General features: G+C 52.3%; 1 protein-coding gene across 1 annotated transcript in view; it reads right to left on the bottom strand.

The window, feature by feature from the left end:
• PGBD5 (piggyBac transposable element derived 5) overlaps positions 1-18,508 on the bottom strand; it is an 80,972-nt gene that overhangs the window by 7,335 nt on the left and 55,129 nt on the right. Inside the window, exons 3-5 of the mRNA XM_063082700.1 lie at positions 11,959-12,093; positions 5,500-5,680; positions 2,806-3,003 (exon numbers count right to left, since the gene is read on the bottom strand). Of these exons, the coding sequence (XP_062938770.1) occupies positions 2,806-3,003; positions 5,500-5,680; positions 11,959-12,093 (514 nt within the window). The remainder of the gene's footprint in view (positions 1-2,805; positions 3,004-5,499; positions 5,681-11,958; positions 12,094-18,508) is intronic.

Here is an 18,508-nt window from a genome sequence, read left to right as displayed (position 1 = left end):
GTAGAACAGACAATAAGAAAAGCTGAGAAGCGCTCTTCAGGCTACACGAGGCTTTCGTTTATCATCTGGGTGACGCTGAAAATAAGCGGGGAAAAGCTGAACCAGTCCATACGCAGTTCAGGCGCAGAGACGCGGCTGCTCGGTCAGCCAACCGCTGCCACTTAACAATGACAAACAAACAGCCGAGGCCCACTTGATGCCACATGCCCACAGGCCTGAGGTGGACAACGGTAAAGAGCATGAAATCCTCCTATAAGACAAAGTGGTGAACTTGGACTTAGCTGCCCTGGGACAAGGAGAGACTTTCAAAGCACAAGAGCAGAGAACGTGATCAACGGACGTGCCTGTGTAGAAATGAAAGCCTTGTTTATGCTGAAAAAATACTCATCTGGAGTCAAAACAAAAGGAAAACATACACGGGGAAAAAAAATTGCCATAGGCAGAAAATGTGCTTTCAAGTTAATGAGAAAAAGACGAACACCTCAAAGTGAAATTGAAAAGCGTAAGAAACCACTGAAAATTAGCCCATAAACACACGAAGAGATGGACGTCCAACCTCACCAGCTGTCGTAGCAATTTATATTCCAAATTTTGTAGCATTCTCACCTGTCAGGCTGACAAATTTACAAAAGAAAAAAGCAGCATTGGTAAAGCTGGAGGAACGTGAGTCCCCTTGTCACCCCTCGCAATGTAAGCACAGCCGTGATGATGTGTCATCAAAAAACCTTACAAACGTTCCCGCCCTGTGACCAGCACTTCCAAGTTCAGATTTCCCTTGAGGAAGTGACCAAAGACGCCCCCAGAGACGTGCATAGGAGACTTTCACTACGCCATGAACGCAGCTCGTGAGGAATGGGTCACCAGCAGGGGCGCAGGTGCAGAAACTCGGGCACATCCAAAAGGAGGGGCACTGGGGGAGTTTTAAAATCATGTTTTTGAAGTGCACGGAAAAGAAAACCATCTCTCTTCATTAGCCAAAGAAGAAGATCTCTAGACGTGAACCAGCACAGGGCGTCCAGGGGAGCAGCGGCCGCCCCCAGCCTCAGCCTCCACCCGGGACCTCCCTTCCCCAGCGGGTTCCTGCCTCATGCCCCGCACCCAGGCCGGGCTCACCTGAGGTGCTCACCTGAGGTGCTCAGAGGGCGTGCACCTCACCTGGGGTCGGTGGCGGGGAGGCGGTCTGCAGCCACGCTCCTTGGGATTTTTAAGGGGGTCTAGGATTCAGGACTTTGTGACGTAAACTAGAATACTTGAGAACCAGAAATTGCAACCAAAGTACAAGCAATAAGCACTACGTTTCAAAAGATTTAAAAATTGACCCTACATCAGTACCCTCCAAACTTGTTCCCTTGGTGTGTGATTTAAGGGACCAACTCTCAGACTGGGACGTTAAGATTTGTCGTCTTCAATCCTCTTCCTTGCTTCCCTCTAATCTCCCAGATGTACGTTTCTCTCTGTCATCTCATTGGACACCATGTCCTGCTCTGGGACCTTTCAGAAGCCGTCATTTAAGATAATTTGGTGGGAAGCAGCTCCTGCCCTGACTCCTAAATGCGCACCCTGAAAATTCCCCTGCCCCACACTGAGGCCCTAACCACTAGCATCCAGGAGTCCAAGCCAAACCCTCGCCATCAGCTCACAAGGCCACTGCTAACTTCCCTTCCAGTGGCCCTGGACACGGCACTCGGAGCGCCCACCTCCTGCAGCCTCTAGACCTGAGCAGGGCAAGGACACCACCACTTGATTTGTGACTGCAATTGCCACTGGAGTGCCGTGCAGCTTGGGTGTGGGGTGCAGGACAGGAACAAACACACACCACGCTTTAAACACGCACGCACACACCTCCCTGCAGAAATATGCACAGCGCACACACAACACACAGCACACGACATACACGTGCACACACAGTACATACATACACATGCACACATCATGTGCACACCACAGCACACACACAACATCCACATGCATGCCAGTCCACATGCACACCACATGCACACCACACCATGCACACATACTGTATACACATGCACACACACACCACATGCACACCACACCATGCACACACACACATAGCACACACACCATACCACATGCCCACACATAATGTATACACAGACACATGCATGCACATACCATACCAGAAATATACATACACTGCATACATGACACTACACAAACATAAACACCACACACAACCCATACACATGTATGTATGCACACGCACACATGCATGCACACACAAACTGAGCTCTCTGGCAGTGTCCCTTCAAGTGTAAGGAAGAGAGATGCCTTCGTGTACAGGAGTGTGGGGGTGGTTCATATGCGCTACGCAACGGTTGACTTTTGTAAAGTGCCTTTGTTTTTCAATTTTCTTTTCAGCAGTTCAATATATATATTTTTTTCTACTGTAGGCAACTTTAAATATGAACTCCTTGCTAAATGAGTCCCTTTGTAACGAATGGACTTTAAATCCCAAGGAAAATTAGCAGCAGAGCACGTGACAAACCAGACAGAGCAGAAGCTTAAAGACAGATGTGGAAAGATAAGGGCTGAGGTTTGCCTCTCACAGAGCGGAGTTTTACAGAATCCCAGGTGACAAAGTAATTGTGTAAAGGCCTCAGACGCAGCTGATTATCACTGGTGGACACCGCTGCTCGTGGCTCGGGGGGCTCGTCCCTCATGGTACCGACGTGGCCCCAGGCCCGGCCCACCCCACAGCAGCCCGGCCCAACACCCCGGCATCGATCCAGCCGGCACGTGTGCTGCTCAGGCCCACGGCCCCAGCCCGGGGTCTGCACCCACCTTGCTGCACCGGGGAGTAGGCGTTGGTCAAGAAGCGGAAGTATCCTTTGTTGTACCAGCAGATCAGAGACATGGTCCCTTTCACCTTGATCTGGGACTGGCCGCGGGCGGGGGCCGTGGCTGGGTTGGCCAGCATGGAGGGCGGGAGGCCGGTGCAGTCGCTCTTCCTGGCGCTGAGCAGGCCGCAGCAGTAGATCCCTGCAGGGAGAGGCACGCGTCACGCACCGCATAGCCAGAGCCTGCTGGCGTCGCGGGGCCGCCCATCCCCCTGAGGTCTGGTCTCCCCCGTGCTTTGGTAAGAACCTGTCCTAAGGCTGAGCTTGAGGGCGTGAGACAAGCAATGGATCAACAGTGGTGGCGGCCCGCCGCTGGAGCTCTCACCAGGTGCCCAGCACAGCGCTCAGCACACACCCATGGTCCCAGACACTTCCAGAAACTTCTGCACTCAGTGGTCATCCCACCACATCAGAGAAGGGGCATGGGGGCTGGAGGTGGGCAATGGCGGGTGAACCTGGCCACTTACGTCTTCCCAAGCCTCGGCCGGGCACCCGCGCCCCAGGCAGCTGCGTGGGACAGAGCCCCCATCACCACGGGGAGCTCTCAGAGGGGCAGACGCACACGGGGTGGGGGCAGGAGACCCGCATGCATGCCCACCTGCCGAGGCCACACTAGTCCCACCTGGACTCACAGCCCATCCGGTCCCCCCACTTCCTAGGCCCCCCCATCCTGCCAGGCTGTCGGGCAGCCACGTCCTCAGCTCAGTGCTGGGGGACATGTGGGCCCTAGGGACAGCCTCGTCGCGTCCTCCCCTCTCAGCTCTGAGGGCGAGCCACACTCACACCAGGCTTTCCTCCCCCTGCACCTGCGCCACACTCCACACCCCTCCTTGTGGGCACAGGCCGCTCGGGCTCGCTGCTGCAAGGGGGGGCCCGTGCGGCTACGGCTGCCCTCCTGGCAGTGACGAACCCCCAAACGCCTCTGTCTCCAGAATGGAAGAGGAAAGTCTGTTTCTAGAAACAGGGCGGGAGGGTCCGAGGACCAAGGATAAGGGAGCTTTGAACCGCCCACCTGGGCTCAGCACCCACACCTTCCCAGACAGCGGCTGCGTCTTCCTCAGAGGGGCAGAAGGGCCTCCGGGCAACACCACGTCAGCACGCGTCTGTCCCTCCGTGAACACGGGGATTGTCATGTGAGTGTCCTCTCTGGCCCTCACTGGACAAAGCAGTCCATTTGCGCCCCAGGAGGGACCATCAGACTCTCAGCTATGACAACGTGCGCTGCCCGTCAGGGTCCCCAGGGGACTTTAACAAGTACATTTGTGTGTGTGTGTGTGTATTGGGGGGACACCAGCCCAGACCAGTGCAATCAGTCCTGGGGGTGGGGGCCATACACAGAGGAGCTTAGTAACTACAGCTGCTTCTAAAATTAGACGCGATCTTTTTTATCCATTATCTAAACCTCCTGAAAAGCATCCAAATTCCACATCTAGTTATTTTCTCCCAGCTGGAAGATTGTCTCCCCTGTCCCCAGTCCCTCAGCCAAGAGTGTCCCCTGCTCTAGACTCTCAGAGCAGCCCCAACAGCAGGACAGCCCTCTGTGTGCCCACCCGCCCTCCCTGGGAGCCTCCGCCTGTGCGGCGCAGCACCAGCCCCACCTGACACAGCGCCCACCTGGCTCTTGCTGGCTGCCTGCGTGAGGCAGGGAGGGCCCGTCACCCACATGCACGTCACCTGGAGCTGCATGGCCATGCCCACGGCAGCATGCGCCCGAACACAAGAACCCACCGCTCTTCCAAAGTGCTGGCTGTCTTGCTTCAGGGACAGTTTTCTCGGCTGTGCCTCCCAGCCCCTCCTCACAGTCTGACCTCTCCACACTTGGTTCTTTCAACATGTAGCTGCCAAGCCCTGCGGGGCCCCGGGGCAGCCCAGCCAGGAAAGCCCAGCAGCATCCTCGCCGCAGTTGCTGGGGTCCCCCAATGCTCACGGTCTGCTCCTCTTTCTTAAGGGGGTCTGGTTTTAAGGCCAGAAGCCTGATCTGCCACTGAGCAAAGGCCTGTGGTCCTAGCGGCTGCTGCAGGTGAACGGACATTCTCTGCACTTCTGAATGGACTGGATCTACGTCCCCAACATGGGGCAGAGCCAGGACAAATGCAGCTGGCCACGGGCTCCTGGGCCCAGCCCAGACCTTTGCCTTCCATGGCCCCTATTTCCACCAGAGCCATGGGAGGTTGGCCCAGGCCCTGCAGTGAGGGAACTGGGCATCTCAGCACCCAGGGGCCTGTCTGAGGCCCCTGCACGTTCCCTGTCTTTGTACAACTCATCTGCCAGCTGGGAGTGGCCCATGCTCTAGAGGGTGGTGAGTGAAGGGACGTCCCAGGGCCTTCCTAGGAACTGTGCCCATGGAACACCTCTGATGGCCACGGCCCTACAGCGAAGGACACACAAAGAAATGCCCTGCACAGTGGGCAGTGCCTGGGCCCACACGTCCCCCAGACCATGCACCTGTGACTCGTTCACCAGAAGTCCCTGCAGCCCAGCAGGGCTGGGCATGCAGGTGGCTGAGACGCACCTGTCCCCTCCTTGCCTGGCGTCCTGGGGTCTGTGCTGGCGGCTCCACTCGTGCCCCTCCACCCGCCCCTCCACCTCTTCCCCAGGGGAGGTGGGCCCTGCTTCTGCCGGTGGCCCCGCGACAGACCTTGCTTCTCAAACTCCTCAAAGAGGCTCAAGCTGGTGATGCTGGGCCCCGTGAAGATGATGTAGTTCTTGCCGGCCGCGTTCCGGCACAGGCTCCGGGCCACCGCGCCGTGCAGCTGCGGCTTATTCTTCAGGGTGTCCAGGCCATCGGGGCCCCCGCCTTCCTTCAGGTGCACGTAAATCTTTAACAGAAACGCACAGAGGTCAGCACGCCCACAGCAGTGTCAGGAAGCACGGGCCCCTGCCACCCAGCTGGGAGCTTTCGGAAAAGCAAGTCCCTCAGCCCAGAGGCCTGGGCCACCCCCAAGGCCACCCCGCAGCCGGGCAGCTGGGCACATGCCCGGATGCCTCTGTCTGGAAAGGTCAGGAGGGGAAGGACGAGCAGCCACAGGTGAGGGACCTGGTCATGGAGGTGACAGGAGGGTGCCTCGGTTTACTCTAAATAAAAACAAAGGTGCCTAACCCCACTCGGACACACGCAGCTGTGCCCTTCCTATTTGATCAAGGCTCTCTGATCTACAGAGCACATTCCCGATGACTGTTTCATTCTTCACAGCAGCCCCAGGCAGGCAGAGGTGGGGACAGGACTGAGTTAGAACTCACCAGAGGGTGACACAGTGGCAGCGTCCAAGAGGGGAGGCACAGAGCAAGGGCCTTCCTGTCCTATTAGGAAATCTCGGAGAAGGCTGCGGCCAAAAAGTGGCACCAGGGAGAGCCCAAAGAGAGTCCCCAATCGGTGGCACGCATTACTATAACATAATGAGCTTTTTTTTGAGCTATTTTTTACAGTTATTTTTTCATATAAAATAAGATCTACATTTCAGTACGTTAAATCTAAAATTGGTAACCTTGAAAGTCCCAGCTGAGGGGCAGGATTTAGAAAGAACTGTTAGCAGGGCTGTCAAAATCTAACCAAAGGAAAACCCAGCCCAACACGTGCCACCTGGTCTCACGGTCCCCAGCCTCCGTTGACTTTGACTTAACTTCCGCTGGCCTAAGACGGCAGCTTGTCTCCAACAGTCGGACGAGTGGCCTCCAGTGGGGTCTTACCCCAACCACGCGCCGTCGCTACGACTGTGGAAGATACGAGGATTACATCCAGCTCTGAGAGGCTGTCATAAAGGATCCCGTCAGGAAGCTGAGAAACGGCAGCCTCAGGGGAAACCCACGCAGGTATTCACACGCGGTGTGGGGCTTTCTATAAATGCTCCCAAAGCCACGCTGAAGGGAACGCCGTTCACTTAGACGTGCAGCTGCTTGCTGGCCGGCTTTCTAAAAAGTCACATCTCTCCCCACGCACATCCAGAGAGGGGACCGTCATAACGAAACAGTCCCACCAACACGCAGACACAGCAGCCTTCCACCACTGGGCAAAACGGAGCTTGCTGTGGACACTGTCACCACCTGAGCTGCAAGCTGGTTCAGCAGGTGTCTTTAGAGTGGGAAAATGCTCCTTTCAGCTGTCCAGCTTTTCACTTTTCCTACAAATGTTTTCTTGTTTCCTGATTTGTTTTTAAATGTACAGACTTAAGAAAGCAGGGAAGGAAGTTGACTGACAGGTGGCGCTATATGCTCTGTCCCAGGATGCTGTTACCAACGTTGCATATTTCATCCTGACATCGCAACAGAATCAATCTCAGGAATTACGGATTATAGGAGTCATCTGTCAGGGGACACATACTACACGTGACATTTACCTGGCCCCACCTCTGAAATGCCAAGAAACTTAAAAGAGCACTGGGGACAGTTACAGTAACTGATAGACTCAAAGGCCATCGAGGCCACCAGCTGACACTTTCCTGAGGCTGTCACTGTGATCAGGCGTCCTGACTCTGAAACGAGGAGCCAGAGAAGCCCTCATTCAGCTACCCCGTCCTGACCACTGGCCCCACTGCCCTTTCAGAACAGAGGACAGCCAGGTCTCTCCACTGCTGGTGCAGAGCAAATGTGGGGACATGGAAGTCACCTATTAGGGACCGGTGATCCTCTGCTTGAAACTGTGACTGCTGGCTCAAGCCGGGGAGCAAGACAGTAGCTCAGCCATGGGGAAACAGCACCAGAGTGCATGGTGTGCACTCATTGTGAGGATGCAGGATGAGGTGATGGAGGGGCGTATGGCTGTCACCTGGGACATCTGTGTGGGTCAGCCACTCGTGAGAACCGGGAAGTTTAAATGATGCTCACTCACCACGAGAGGCACCAGAGACATTGAGGGCTAAGTGCTGGGCTCAGAGGCGTGGGCTCTGTCCTCTCCTGGCTGTGTGACACGGGGCAAATTGCTTAACCGCTCTGAGCCTCGGCCGCCTTGTCTGTAAGCAATCCTGTGCGTACCTCACAAGGTCACTGTCTTTCAGCAGAGGTCGCGAATACAGAAGTGACTTTTTCCATAGCTAATAACCTCTGTAACTCACGTCTGGTGCGGCCGCCTCTAGACACATTCACGTTTAAATGAAAATGTCAGGTCCTCAGCCACACCGGTCACACTTTGAGTCCTCGGCAGTCACATGTGTTCATGGCTGCATAGCTCAAAGCACAGACAAAAGACGTTTCTACCATCACACAAAGTCCTGCAGGACGGTGCTGCCTGCCCGTTCTTGCTCCCAGCTGTGGCTCCCGGTAGAGTTTCTGGGCCACTTTCGTCTCGGTCACCCATTTCCTCTCCCGCTGCCTCGGCCCCTCCCCACGCCAGCCACTCTCAGCACTACTAACCCCGCCAGCACCTGCTGTCGTCCCGAAGCTCCAGGCTGAGGAGCTCTTTCAAAATGACTGTTGGAGGAAGGACAGGTGGCACGTGGTGGCTCTCTGTACCTGCTCACACAGCACAGTCACAGATTCTATGCTCCTTGGAGACGGGGCCAGGGTGCAGACTGATATACTCAGGGCCTGGTGCACTTCTCTGGGCACTTAATAAATACTTTATTGTCATCTTTGAGTCCCTATGTGAGGAGGCCTGGGCAGATGAACCCCATTCAGAAGACCCAGAAGGAGGGCCAAGCCCGTGGCGCACCTGGTAGAATGCTGCACTGGGAGCGCGGCGACACTCCCGCCGCGGGTTCGGATCCCATATAGGAATGGCCAGTGCGCTCACTGGCTGAGTGCTGGTCACGAAAAAGACAAAAAAAAAAAAAAAAAAAAAAAGAAGACCCAGAAGGAAGGTCGTTCTCATCTACCTGCTCAAGGACAAGTGGAGGTGTCTACAGTGACGTCTAGTACCCCAGCCAGCTCCAGCCGGAGCACAACCACGTCCACCCTGCACAGGACCTGAGGCCAGCGTCTCTGCCCTGCGCAAGGAAACACGTGGACAGACGTCCCGCCCAGCTTCCGACTCCAGAAGCAAAATCCTCTCTAGCCAATTAACTAACCCTGACCCCTGCCCTTAGAGTTGATCCAGCCAGCGAGAGGTCAGGAGTGAACAGATTCCCCTCACTTAGTACATCAAAAAGATGAAAAGCCAAATAAGACAAATAAAAACTTTAGTGCAACTTCCTTAAATTCTTTGAACGTAAGAAGTTAAGTCCCAAAATAAGAGAAGTTCGTGACAGCTGGTGCCACCTTACTAATGATCAAGTGGGATAAGAAATAGATACTTGGGTTTTTTTTGTCTAAATTGAGAAAAGTCCTCTCCTTGGGGAGACAACAGAGCCTTGTGGTTAAGAGGGTGGGCTTTGGGGTCAGAATGGCTGGGCTTCACCCCAGGTCTCCTGCTTTACTGATGTGACTCTGTGCCTCACCAAGAAACAGGCGCAGAACACAGCCGACCCCGAGGCTGCTGTGGAGAGAACCCAGTGATGCCCATGGTGCTAAATGTGGCCCCAGCAGAGGCGAGCTCTGCAAACACGTGTCCTGTCCTCCTCCATGCCCATGGCAGCCACACACACCCACGACTGCTCTGCAGGGGGGACGGCCGGGCCAGCAGCACGGAGTGCAGGGACTGCACCCAGAGCGCCCCCCACCAACGGCCATCGGGCTGTGCTTGGACACACAGGCAATGCACACAGGGGGCGGGCGGCAGGGGTCCTCTGCTTGAGAGCTCCCATCATGAATTCTGCAACCCAGCCACCTCCGGAGCTGCCAGTTCAAGCAGAGAACCCGAGGCCCGTCCTCCACAGAGCGGCAGATGGTGGCTGGTGATTTGGAATCAGTCTGCTGCCTCCACGGGACGGCCACCACCCTTGGGAGACGTCTGACCCGCCCTCCTCCAGGGTCAGGACGATGCCTCCTGCCATCCTCTGAGCCCTGCCCCGGGCACCTCCTGTGCTCTACACTGCGGGGGCAGGTGGCTTAGCTGGACATATCCAAACAGGAGCAATCAGTTCTTTTAGATGACACCAGCATTTCTTGCGAATTAATGGACCCTTTTCTTCTCCCCAAAAGAATCCTAGGGCTCTGTTTAATCCCCAAAGGCCGACAGAACACGAACTGACCTGTTGGCAATGTTTCCCCTTGGACTCCCCATCTTTTTGACACTGTAGAGCCCAAGCGACAGACTCTGCAGAGACCGTCTCCTCTCGACCCCACGGAAAGGGCACAGGGCTTCCGAGAAGAGCAGCCTCCATACCCTGGACTGAGGAATTCCAGCCTCTCAATGATGTGACTTTCCCTGACACTGGAAGGCTCACGTCCTGTATGATCTCGCCTTTCCTCCTGCACAACTCACAGAGCAGGCTGCAGGGCAGGGACCCCCGGCTTGCCCCCCCACACCATACCCCCTGCAAACAGGGCGAAGCGAGAGGTGGTGGGGTCGGTTCTCAGCAGGCCTGTGACACGGAACCAGTATGCCCTCAAGTGCACAAGTCCCTGACCTGGAAGTGGCACTGGGCAGGCCCAAGAAGCAGCATTAGCCGGGGCCTCCTGCAGCGCAGGGACTGCTGGGACCAAGGAGCAAGTGGTCTCAGGACCTTCAGAGCCTCCTTGTCAACGGTTCCCTGTCTGCCTGTCCTCGTCTTTACTGCCACTATGAAAACCTGCAGTCAGGAAGCCTAAAGCCCTGCAGAGATTGTTTCAGTGTATGCCAAGCTGCAGACCCCCAAGGAGAGCAGCAGGCCCCCAGCCTGGAGGGTTTCCCACCGTGGACATGACATCACACGATCATCCGAACTCTTGCCACGGGCGCTGCAGAGGGAGCCTCAGAGACTTTCTGCGTAGGCATCAGAGCATTCGATGCCTGGACCCACGGGTCATGGTGTTTCCCTCTTCCCCTGAGGGAGGCCTGGTGAGTGGCTGTGGGGTGCGGGGTTTGGGGTGAATCACCTCTGGGCACTGGGTTTCCCAGGGATAAAAAAGGACAGTGGCGCATGGCTCAAAGAGTCATGTGGTGCGGGGCTGTGTCTCGTGCCCACTGGTCAACGCTCATGCAAAAGCCACACAGGCGGGTCTTCAGGATGCAGGACCCAGTGCCCATTCAAGGCCAGCAGGTAACAGGTTCTCAATAATTATTGAAAGAATGAATGAATGTCCCTCAAGAGGTTATAAAACATGAACCTGATGCCCCTGTACCCTATGGGGGTGTCATTGCACAGGACACCCTAAGGTGTCACAGGCCACTGGAGGGTATGAGGGGACAGGGGCCCAGGCTGCACATTCAGGAGTGAGCAAATCCCACCCTGGGACAGGCCGGCTCTGGCAAGTGCCCACAGCCTGTGCACAGCAGAGCCCCAGGGTCCAGCTGTGACCCTGCCCCAGCCCAAGCTGCAAGTGCCCCCAACCCGCAGGGGGTGGATGGTGCTTCCAAGGGAAGGTGTGTACCTGGGGCCCGCACACTTTCCTCGCTGCAGCCCTGGGGTGGATGTCTTCCTGTGATCCTTCTCTAGCTCAGGGGAAGGAGGAAGGGCAAAGACCCCACCTTGGGCCCAGGGGTTGGCTGTCACCACAGGGCTGGCTGCCCGACAGGAAGGAGAAGATGTCACTGAGCAACAGGCGGGAAACCAGCCCAGACAGGAGACGCCCCTCCATGTCACCCCTGGTTCTCGCCAGCCCTGCCTTCTTCTGTGCACCCTGCTGCTCCCGGTGGCCCCACATCTGCTGCTGTCCTAAAACACGTGCCCAGGTCTGCCACACAAGTTCCAAGGCCCATGCCTTGGGCACGTGCTCCTGGTGGAGGCTGACTCCACTGCTGGACATCAGTGGCCTGCAAAAAGGCGTCAGGGGACTGGAAGGCAGGGCTGAGACCTGATGGGGGCGGACCAGGACCACAGTCTTGAGGAACAGTCAGGGAGATGGGCGTTTGGGACCCACTGTTTGGGTGACGCCTCTGGTCGACATGGCGAGGGCCTGAGTCTCCGTGAGCCATTTTCCCAGAGGGGCTGGAGTGGGCAGGAGGAACGTCCAGGGTGTGGGGCCGGGCACCCCACTGCCCCGATGAGGAGGGGCAGCCCGCCCAGCCTCGGCTGCAGCGTCGGGGGGAGGCTGAGCGCTGAGCAGGGAGAAAGCCAGCAAGGCCCCCGGCCGGCCCAGGGCTCACCTGGATGATGAAACCCGTGGACGAGCACTGCCTGACCCAGAGGCTGAATTTCCGCTTTTTCCTCTTCCGCAGCTCCCGCTCCGTGCATGTGGCGATGAACACGGGGTCCTCGTCAATCAGGGGTTCGTGTAGCACCTACCAGGAGGGACAAAGCAGAGGCTCTCACGGAAGGCAGCAGGAGCTTGTGGTGCATCAGATCTGAGCTAACATCCCATCTCGGCCTTGGGCCAGCCGTGTGACCTCGGGTGAGTCACTCCACCTCTCTGATCCTGAGCCTCCTTATCTAGAAAAGGGTAACGTTGGTACCTACGCTAGAGTTTGGTAAGTAAGAGGTTGTGTGCGAAGCAGTCGGCACAGGCCCTGACCTACAGCAGCTGCTCCATCCACGGGATTTATTACCATTCTAACATCCCCAGTCCCAACTCCCACTTGGTAGAGGGCTCTCTGGCCGTCAGGGTCCCACGGCCTCAGGCTGGACATGTCTGGTGGCGGGCACCCACTGTTTTTCAAGGAGGCCCTTTCCACTGACCGACAGCTCCAACCGCTAGGAAGGTCTTTCCTTGTTGATTCAACATTTACACACGTTTAACTTAAACCTACCGATCTGACTTTTGCCCTGTGAGAAGCAAACAAAAAACACTATTTCTTTAGATTTTCAAGACAGCTGTCACGTTGGCCCATGACCACCTTATCCAGGCTGAACACCCTCTTTGTGAAAATGGTTTGTCTGATGACCTAGGTCCCCGGCTGCCTGTTGCAACAGACAGCTCTGCCTCTCTCCTGCAGGCTGTCCTGTCCCTTCCAACAGGATTCCCATGGCAGTTTCTAAATGCATTTTGTCCAATTCGGCTTCTCGATAACATGGTTACATGACTCTTTTCATGACAAGACAATAAAGCAAAAAGAAACAGCATAAAAAATAGACTCCAGGGGGCAGTCACAGTTTTGTTTCTTCAAGCTAAAGCTTTTTTGGGAGACTTCGGGGTGAATTTTAGAACTCCGCTACACTTGCCCAACCCTATTCCAAGTTTAATTAGGAATTAGGATGTACGTCTGTGGTTAAATGAAGGGTGTAGGCAAGAGCAGACTCCAGGAGCTACAGGATGCTCTAGGTCAAGGTTGGGAAACTAAAGCCTAGTCTGGCCCACCTCCTGCTTTTGTAAATAAAGTTTTATGGGAACCCTGCCACACCCATTCATTTACATATTACCTATGGGTGATTTGGGGCTACAAGGGCAGAATTGACAAGATGCAACAGAGACCGTGCGGGCCACACAAAGTCTATGATACTAACTATCTGGCCATTTACAGAAAATATTTGAACCAACCGAGCACCTAGGGATGTTGCTAAAATGTGGATTCTGGGTGCAGTAAACTAGGTTTTTCAAGATGGCGGCGGCTGCGGCGGCTGGCGCGGAGTAGCTGAGGTGGAAAAGGTGGCCGCTGGGCCTCAGGCAGCCGGGAAACTTGTGGACCTTTCTCTGGCCATCTCTTAAGGGAGGACTGCTGCTGCTGGCCGGTCGTGGGGGCTCAACGCCACTTTGCCCCCGGCAGGAGAGGCTGCCTCATTTACAGGCAACAGCTTTGAAGTGTGGAGCAGGAAAAGAACTGATTCTTAGCTGCAAAAGTGAGTCTTGAAACAGGGAACACGGCGCCAGGGCTGCTGTGGATGCAGCCAGGATCCCGGAGGCTGGGGCCGCACTGAAGGCGGCCAGCTGCCCTATCCAGGATTCGAGGTTTCAGGCCGGCATTAAAGAAGACTCCTGGGAGCGCCCGAGCGGCGCCGCGACTGAACAGCCCCAGGCGGCAGCGCCGAGAACACGGAAGGCAACAAACCAGAGACAGCAAGCGCCCGACCTGGCACAGCACTGTGAGTGATCCCTGGCAAAGCTCTGTTCGGGGGGTGGATGCCCACGAGGCTCCCCGCCTGCACCACCAGGCCACTCACTGCCCCGGTGCTGCCTCCATTTTCCCAGGTGCGGGCAGCTCCGCCCTGCTCGGCCATCACTAAGCCCATTTGCTTGGCCTGGCGCGGGGCTTTCCGGACCCTGCGGGCCGACCTCCTCTCCCACTCCCTCCACGGTTCTCTGGCAGGGCTGGGGGTGTGGGGCGTCCCGACCAGTGTTGGGAGGGCTAGGAAGTACGGGCGGGCCGACTGTCACTCCACCACACCCTGGACTCCGGCCCCGGTAAACTTCCTGTTACTGGGAGGCAGATACCATCTCTGCGACCACCAGTTTGGAAAAAAGCCTAACGAATTTCTGGTTGGGAATAGTGTGGTAGGAGAGTTCCCAGGTCTGCTTGAACCTGCCGGAGAGCAGGCTGCAGGCGGGCACTAGACTCGGTTTATACCGGGGGGATACAAAGGTGAACAAGACCCGTGAAAGATCTACACAGTGCTACAAAGGCACCCAGAGAGACTGGTCGTCTGTGCCTAGCAGAAACCTGGTAGACTTCCTGGGCGAGGCGGTGCTGAGCAGGGTCTTGAAGGCCCAGCTGATAGACGAGGGGTGCAGAAGACACGCCCCAACCCAGCACAGTGTGCACAGAGGGGGGAGACGTGCGGCCAGGGAGGCGGAGACTCGACAGAAACCACACACCCGGTGGGGTCGCCACTGCACGATCTAACAGCCTGGGCCAGAGCACACTGAACGGGGAGAAGTCCTGTACAGAAAGTGAAAGCTCAACAGAGATCACACACCCTGTGGTACGTGATCCACCAGCCCAGCAGAGTCCAAGCTGACCAGAAAGGTGGATCCCCGGAGAAGCCCAAGACCCGAGGCAACCACACACACAAGACACTAGAGGCCAACTGAGCAGTCACGGCGGGAGCCATACCAAATTGGCAACCACAGCAACATCCTAGTTAGTCATTAGTCTTAAACCGGTGGACTGTGAAACCCCCTGCCACAATGAATAAACACCAAAAAAAAGACACCAGAAATACAAAAAATCAAGAAAGTACACCACCAAAAGTTAATAAATCTCATACTCTAGATCCTATAGAACAAGAAGCCCTTGAAATAACTGATAAGGAATTTCGAGTGATAATTCTAAGGAAACTGAATGAGATACAAGAAAACTCAGCTAGACATCATGATGAAATGAGGAAAAGTATACAGGATCTGAAAGAGGAAATATACAAGGAAATCAATGTCCTGAAAAAAAATGTAGCAGAACTTGCTGAACTGAAGAAGTTATTCAGCGAAATAAAAAACACAACGGAGAGTTTAACCAGCAGGCTTGTCGAAGTTGAAGAGAGAACCTCTGAACTTGAAGATGGGCTGTTTGAAATAACACAAGCAGACAAAAAGAAAGAAAAAAGAATCAAGGACATGGAAGAAAATCTGAGAGAGATATCAGACAACCTCAAGCGCTCAAATATCCGAGTCATGGGTATTCCAGAAGGGGAGGAAAATGGAGATTCCATTGAAAACATATTCAACAAAATAGTGGCAGAAAACTTCCCAGGTATAGGAAAAATCACAGATCTTCAGATCCAGGAAGCTCAACGATCTCCAAACGTATTCAACCCAAAAAGGCCTTCTCCAAGACATGTCATAGTCAAATTGGCAAAACTCAGAGACAAAGAGAGAATCTTAAAAGCTGCAAGAGAGAAGCGTCAAATCACCTATAAGGGAGCCCCAATCAGGTTAACATCAGACTTTTCATCACAAACCCTAAAAGCTAGAAAGGAATGGGATGATATTTTCAAAATACTAAAAGACAAAGATTGCCAGCCAAGAATACTCTACCCTGCAAGGCTATCCTTCCGAAATGAGGGGCAAATAGTATATTTCTCAGACAAACAAAAACTGCGGGAGTTCACTACCACAAGACCACCCTTACAAGAAATCCTCAAGGGAGTACTGGGTTTGGTTCCTGAAAAATAACTACCACTGCCATAAAAACCTAAGAAAAATCTAAACCCGCTAGTACAATAAAAATGGCATTCATGAAGAGAAAACAAGCTAACAAAAACACTATCTACAACCTAAGGAACCAACAAACACAGAAACCAAACAGTAAATCAGAAAGCAAGGAACAAAAGACACCTAAGACAACCAAACAACCAATAAAATGCTAAGAATAAATCAACACCTTTCAATAACAACTCTTAATGTTAAAGGCTTAAATTCCCCAATTAAAAGACACAGACTGGCTGATTGGATCAAAAAGCAGGACCCAACTATATGCTGCCTACAAGAGACCCACCTCACCCATAAAGATTCACACAGACTAAGAGTAAAAGGATGGAAAAAGATTTACCATGCAAACAGAAAAGAAAAACGAGCTGGAGTGGCTATTCTTATATCTGACAAAATAGACTTTAAACTAAAAACCATAAAAAGAGACAATGAGGGACACTACTTAATGATAAAAGGACTGATCCACCAAGAAGACATAACAATCATAAATATGTACGCACCCAGTGTTGGAGCAGCCAGATTTATAAAACAAACTCTATTAGACCTAAAGAAGGAAATAGACACTAATACCATAATAGCAGGGGACCTGAACACTCCACTGTCAATATTAGACAGATCATCTAGGCAAAGAATCAGTAGAGAAACACAAGATCTAAACAAGACTCTAGACCAATTGGAATTGGCAGATATCTACAGAACATTCCACCCAACAACCTCAGAATATTCATTCTTCTCATCAGCACATGGATCATTCTCCAAGATAGATCACATATTAGGTCACAAATCAAGTCTCAATAAATTCAAAAAAATTGGAATTATCCCATGTATCTTCTCAGACCACAATGGATTAAAACTAGAAATTAATAACAAACAAAACTCTGGAAACTATACAAACACATGGAAATTAAACAGCATTCTACTTAATGACATATGGGTCCAAGAAGAAATCAAGCAGGAAATCAAAAAGTTTATTGAAACTAATGAAAACAATGATACATCATACCAAAACCTGTGGGATACTGCAAAAGCAGTATTGAGGGGAAAATTTATTGCATTAAATGCTCACTTCAGAAGAATGGAAAGATGGCAAGTGAACAACCTAACACTTCACCTTAAAGAACTAGAAAAACAAGAACAATCCAATCCTAAAGTTAGCAGACGGAAAGAAATCATTAAGATCAGAGCAGAACTGAATGAAATTGAAAACCAAAAAACAATTCAAAAGATCAACGAATCAAAAAGTTGGTTTTTTGAAAAGATAAATAAAATTGACAAACCATTAGCATGGCTAACAAAAAAAAGAAGAGAGAAGACTCAAATAACAAAAATTAGAAATGAAAAAGGCGATATTACAACTGATTCATCTGAAATACAAGGAATCATTCGAGACTACTATAAACAACTATACGCCAACAAATTTGAAAATCTGGAGGAAATGGATAAATTTCTGGACACACACAAGCTCCCAAAACTGAACCGTGAAGACGTAGAAAATTTGAACAGACCAATAACAATAAAGGAGATTGAAGCTGTTATCAGAAGGCTCCCAACAAAGAAAAGCCCAGGACCAGATGGATTCACAGCAGAATTTTACCAAACATTCAAAGAGGAATTGACACCGATTCTTTACAAACTATTCCAAAAGATTGAAACGGACGCAAATCTCCCAAACTCATTCTATGAAGCAAACATCATCCTGATACCAAAACCAGGTAAAGATATAACCAAAAAAGAAAACTACAGGCCGATATCCTTGATGAATATAGATGCAAAAATCCTCACTAAAATACTAGCAAACAGAATACAGCAACACATACGAAAAATTATTCATCACGATCAAGTGGGATTCATCCCAGGGATGCAAGGTTGGTTCAACATACGCAAATCAATAAATGTGATACACCATATTAATAAACTCAAACACAAGGACCATATGATCATCTCTATAGATGCTGAAAAAGCATTTGATAAAGTTCAGCACTCATTCATGACAAAGACCCTCTATAAGTTAGGTATAGAGGGAAAGTATCTCAACATAATTAAAGCCATATATGCCAAACCCACTGCCAATATCATCCTGAATGGGGAAAAGCTGAAAGCTTTTCCTTTAAGAACAGGCACTAGACAAGGATGCCCACTCTCACCACTCCTATTCAACATAGTGTTGGAAGTACTAGCCAGAGCAATCAGAGAAGAGAAGGAAATAAAGGGCATCCAGATTGGAAAAGATGAAGTCAAACTGTCCCTGTTTGCAGATGACATGATCCTATATATCGAACAGCCTAAAACCTCTACAAAAAAACTGTTGGAATTGATAAATGATTTCAGCACAGTAGCAGGATACAAAATCAACACACAAAAATCAGTAGCATTTCTTTTCTCCAATAGTGAACATGCAGAAGGAGAAATCAAGAAAGCCTGCCCATTTACAATAGCCACCAAAAAAATAAAATACTTAGGAATTGAGTTAACCAAGGAGGTGAAAAATCTCTATAATGAGAACTACAAACCACTGCTGAGAGAAATTAGAGAGGATACAAGAAGATGGAAAGATATCCCATGCTCTTGGATTGGAAGAATCAACATAGTGAAAATGTCCATACTACCCAAAGTGATATACA

Source organism: Cynocephalus volans, chromosome 18, assembly GCF_027409185.1.
Source record: "Cynocephalus volans isolate mCynVol1 chromosome 18, mCynVol1.pri, whole genome shotgun sequence".
Lineage (NCBI taxonomy): Eukaryota > Metazoa > Chordata > Mammalia > Dermoptera > Cynocephalidae > Cynocephalus > Cynocephalus volans.
The sequence above is the reverse complement of the archived record's forward strand: the minus strand, read 5'-3'. Positions and strand labels throughout refer to the sequence as shown.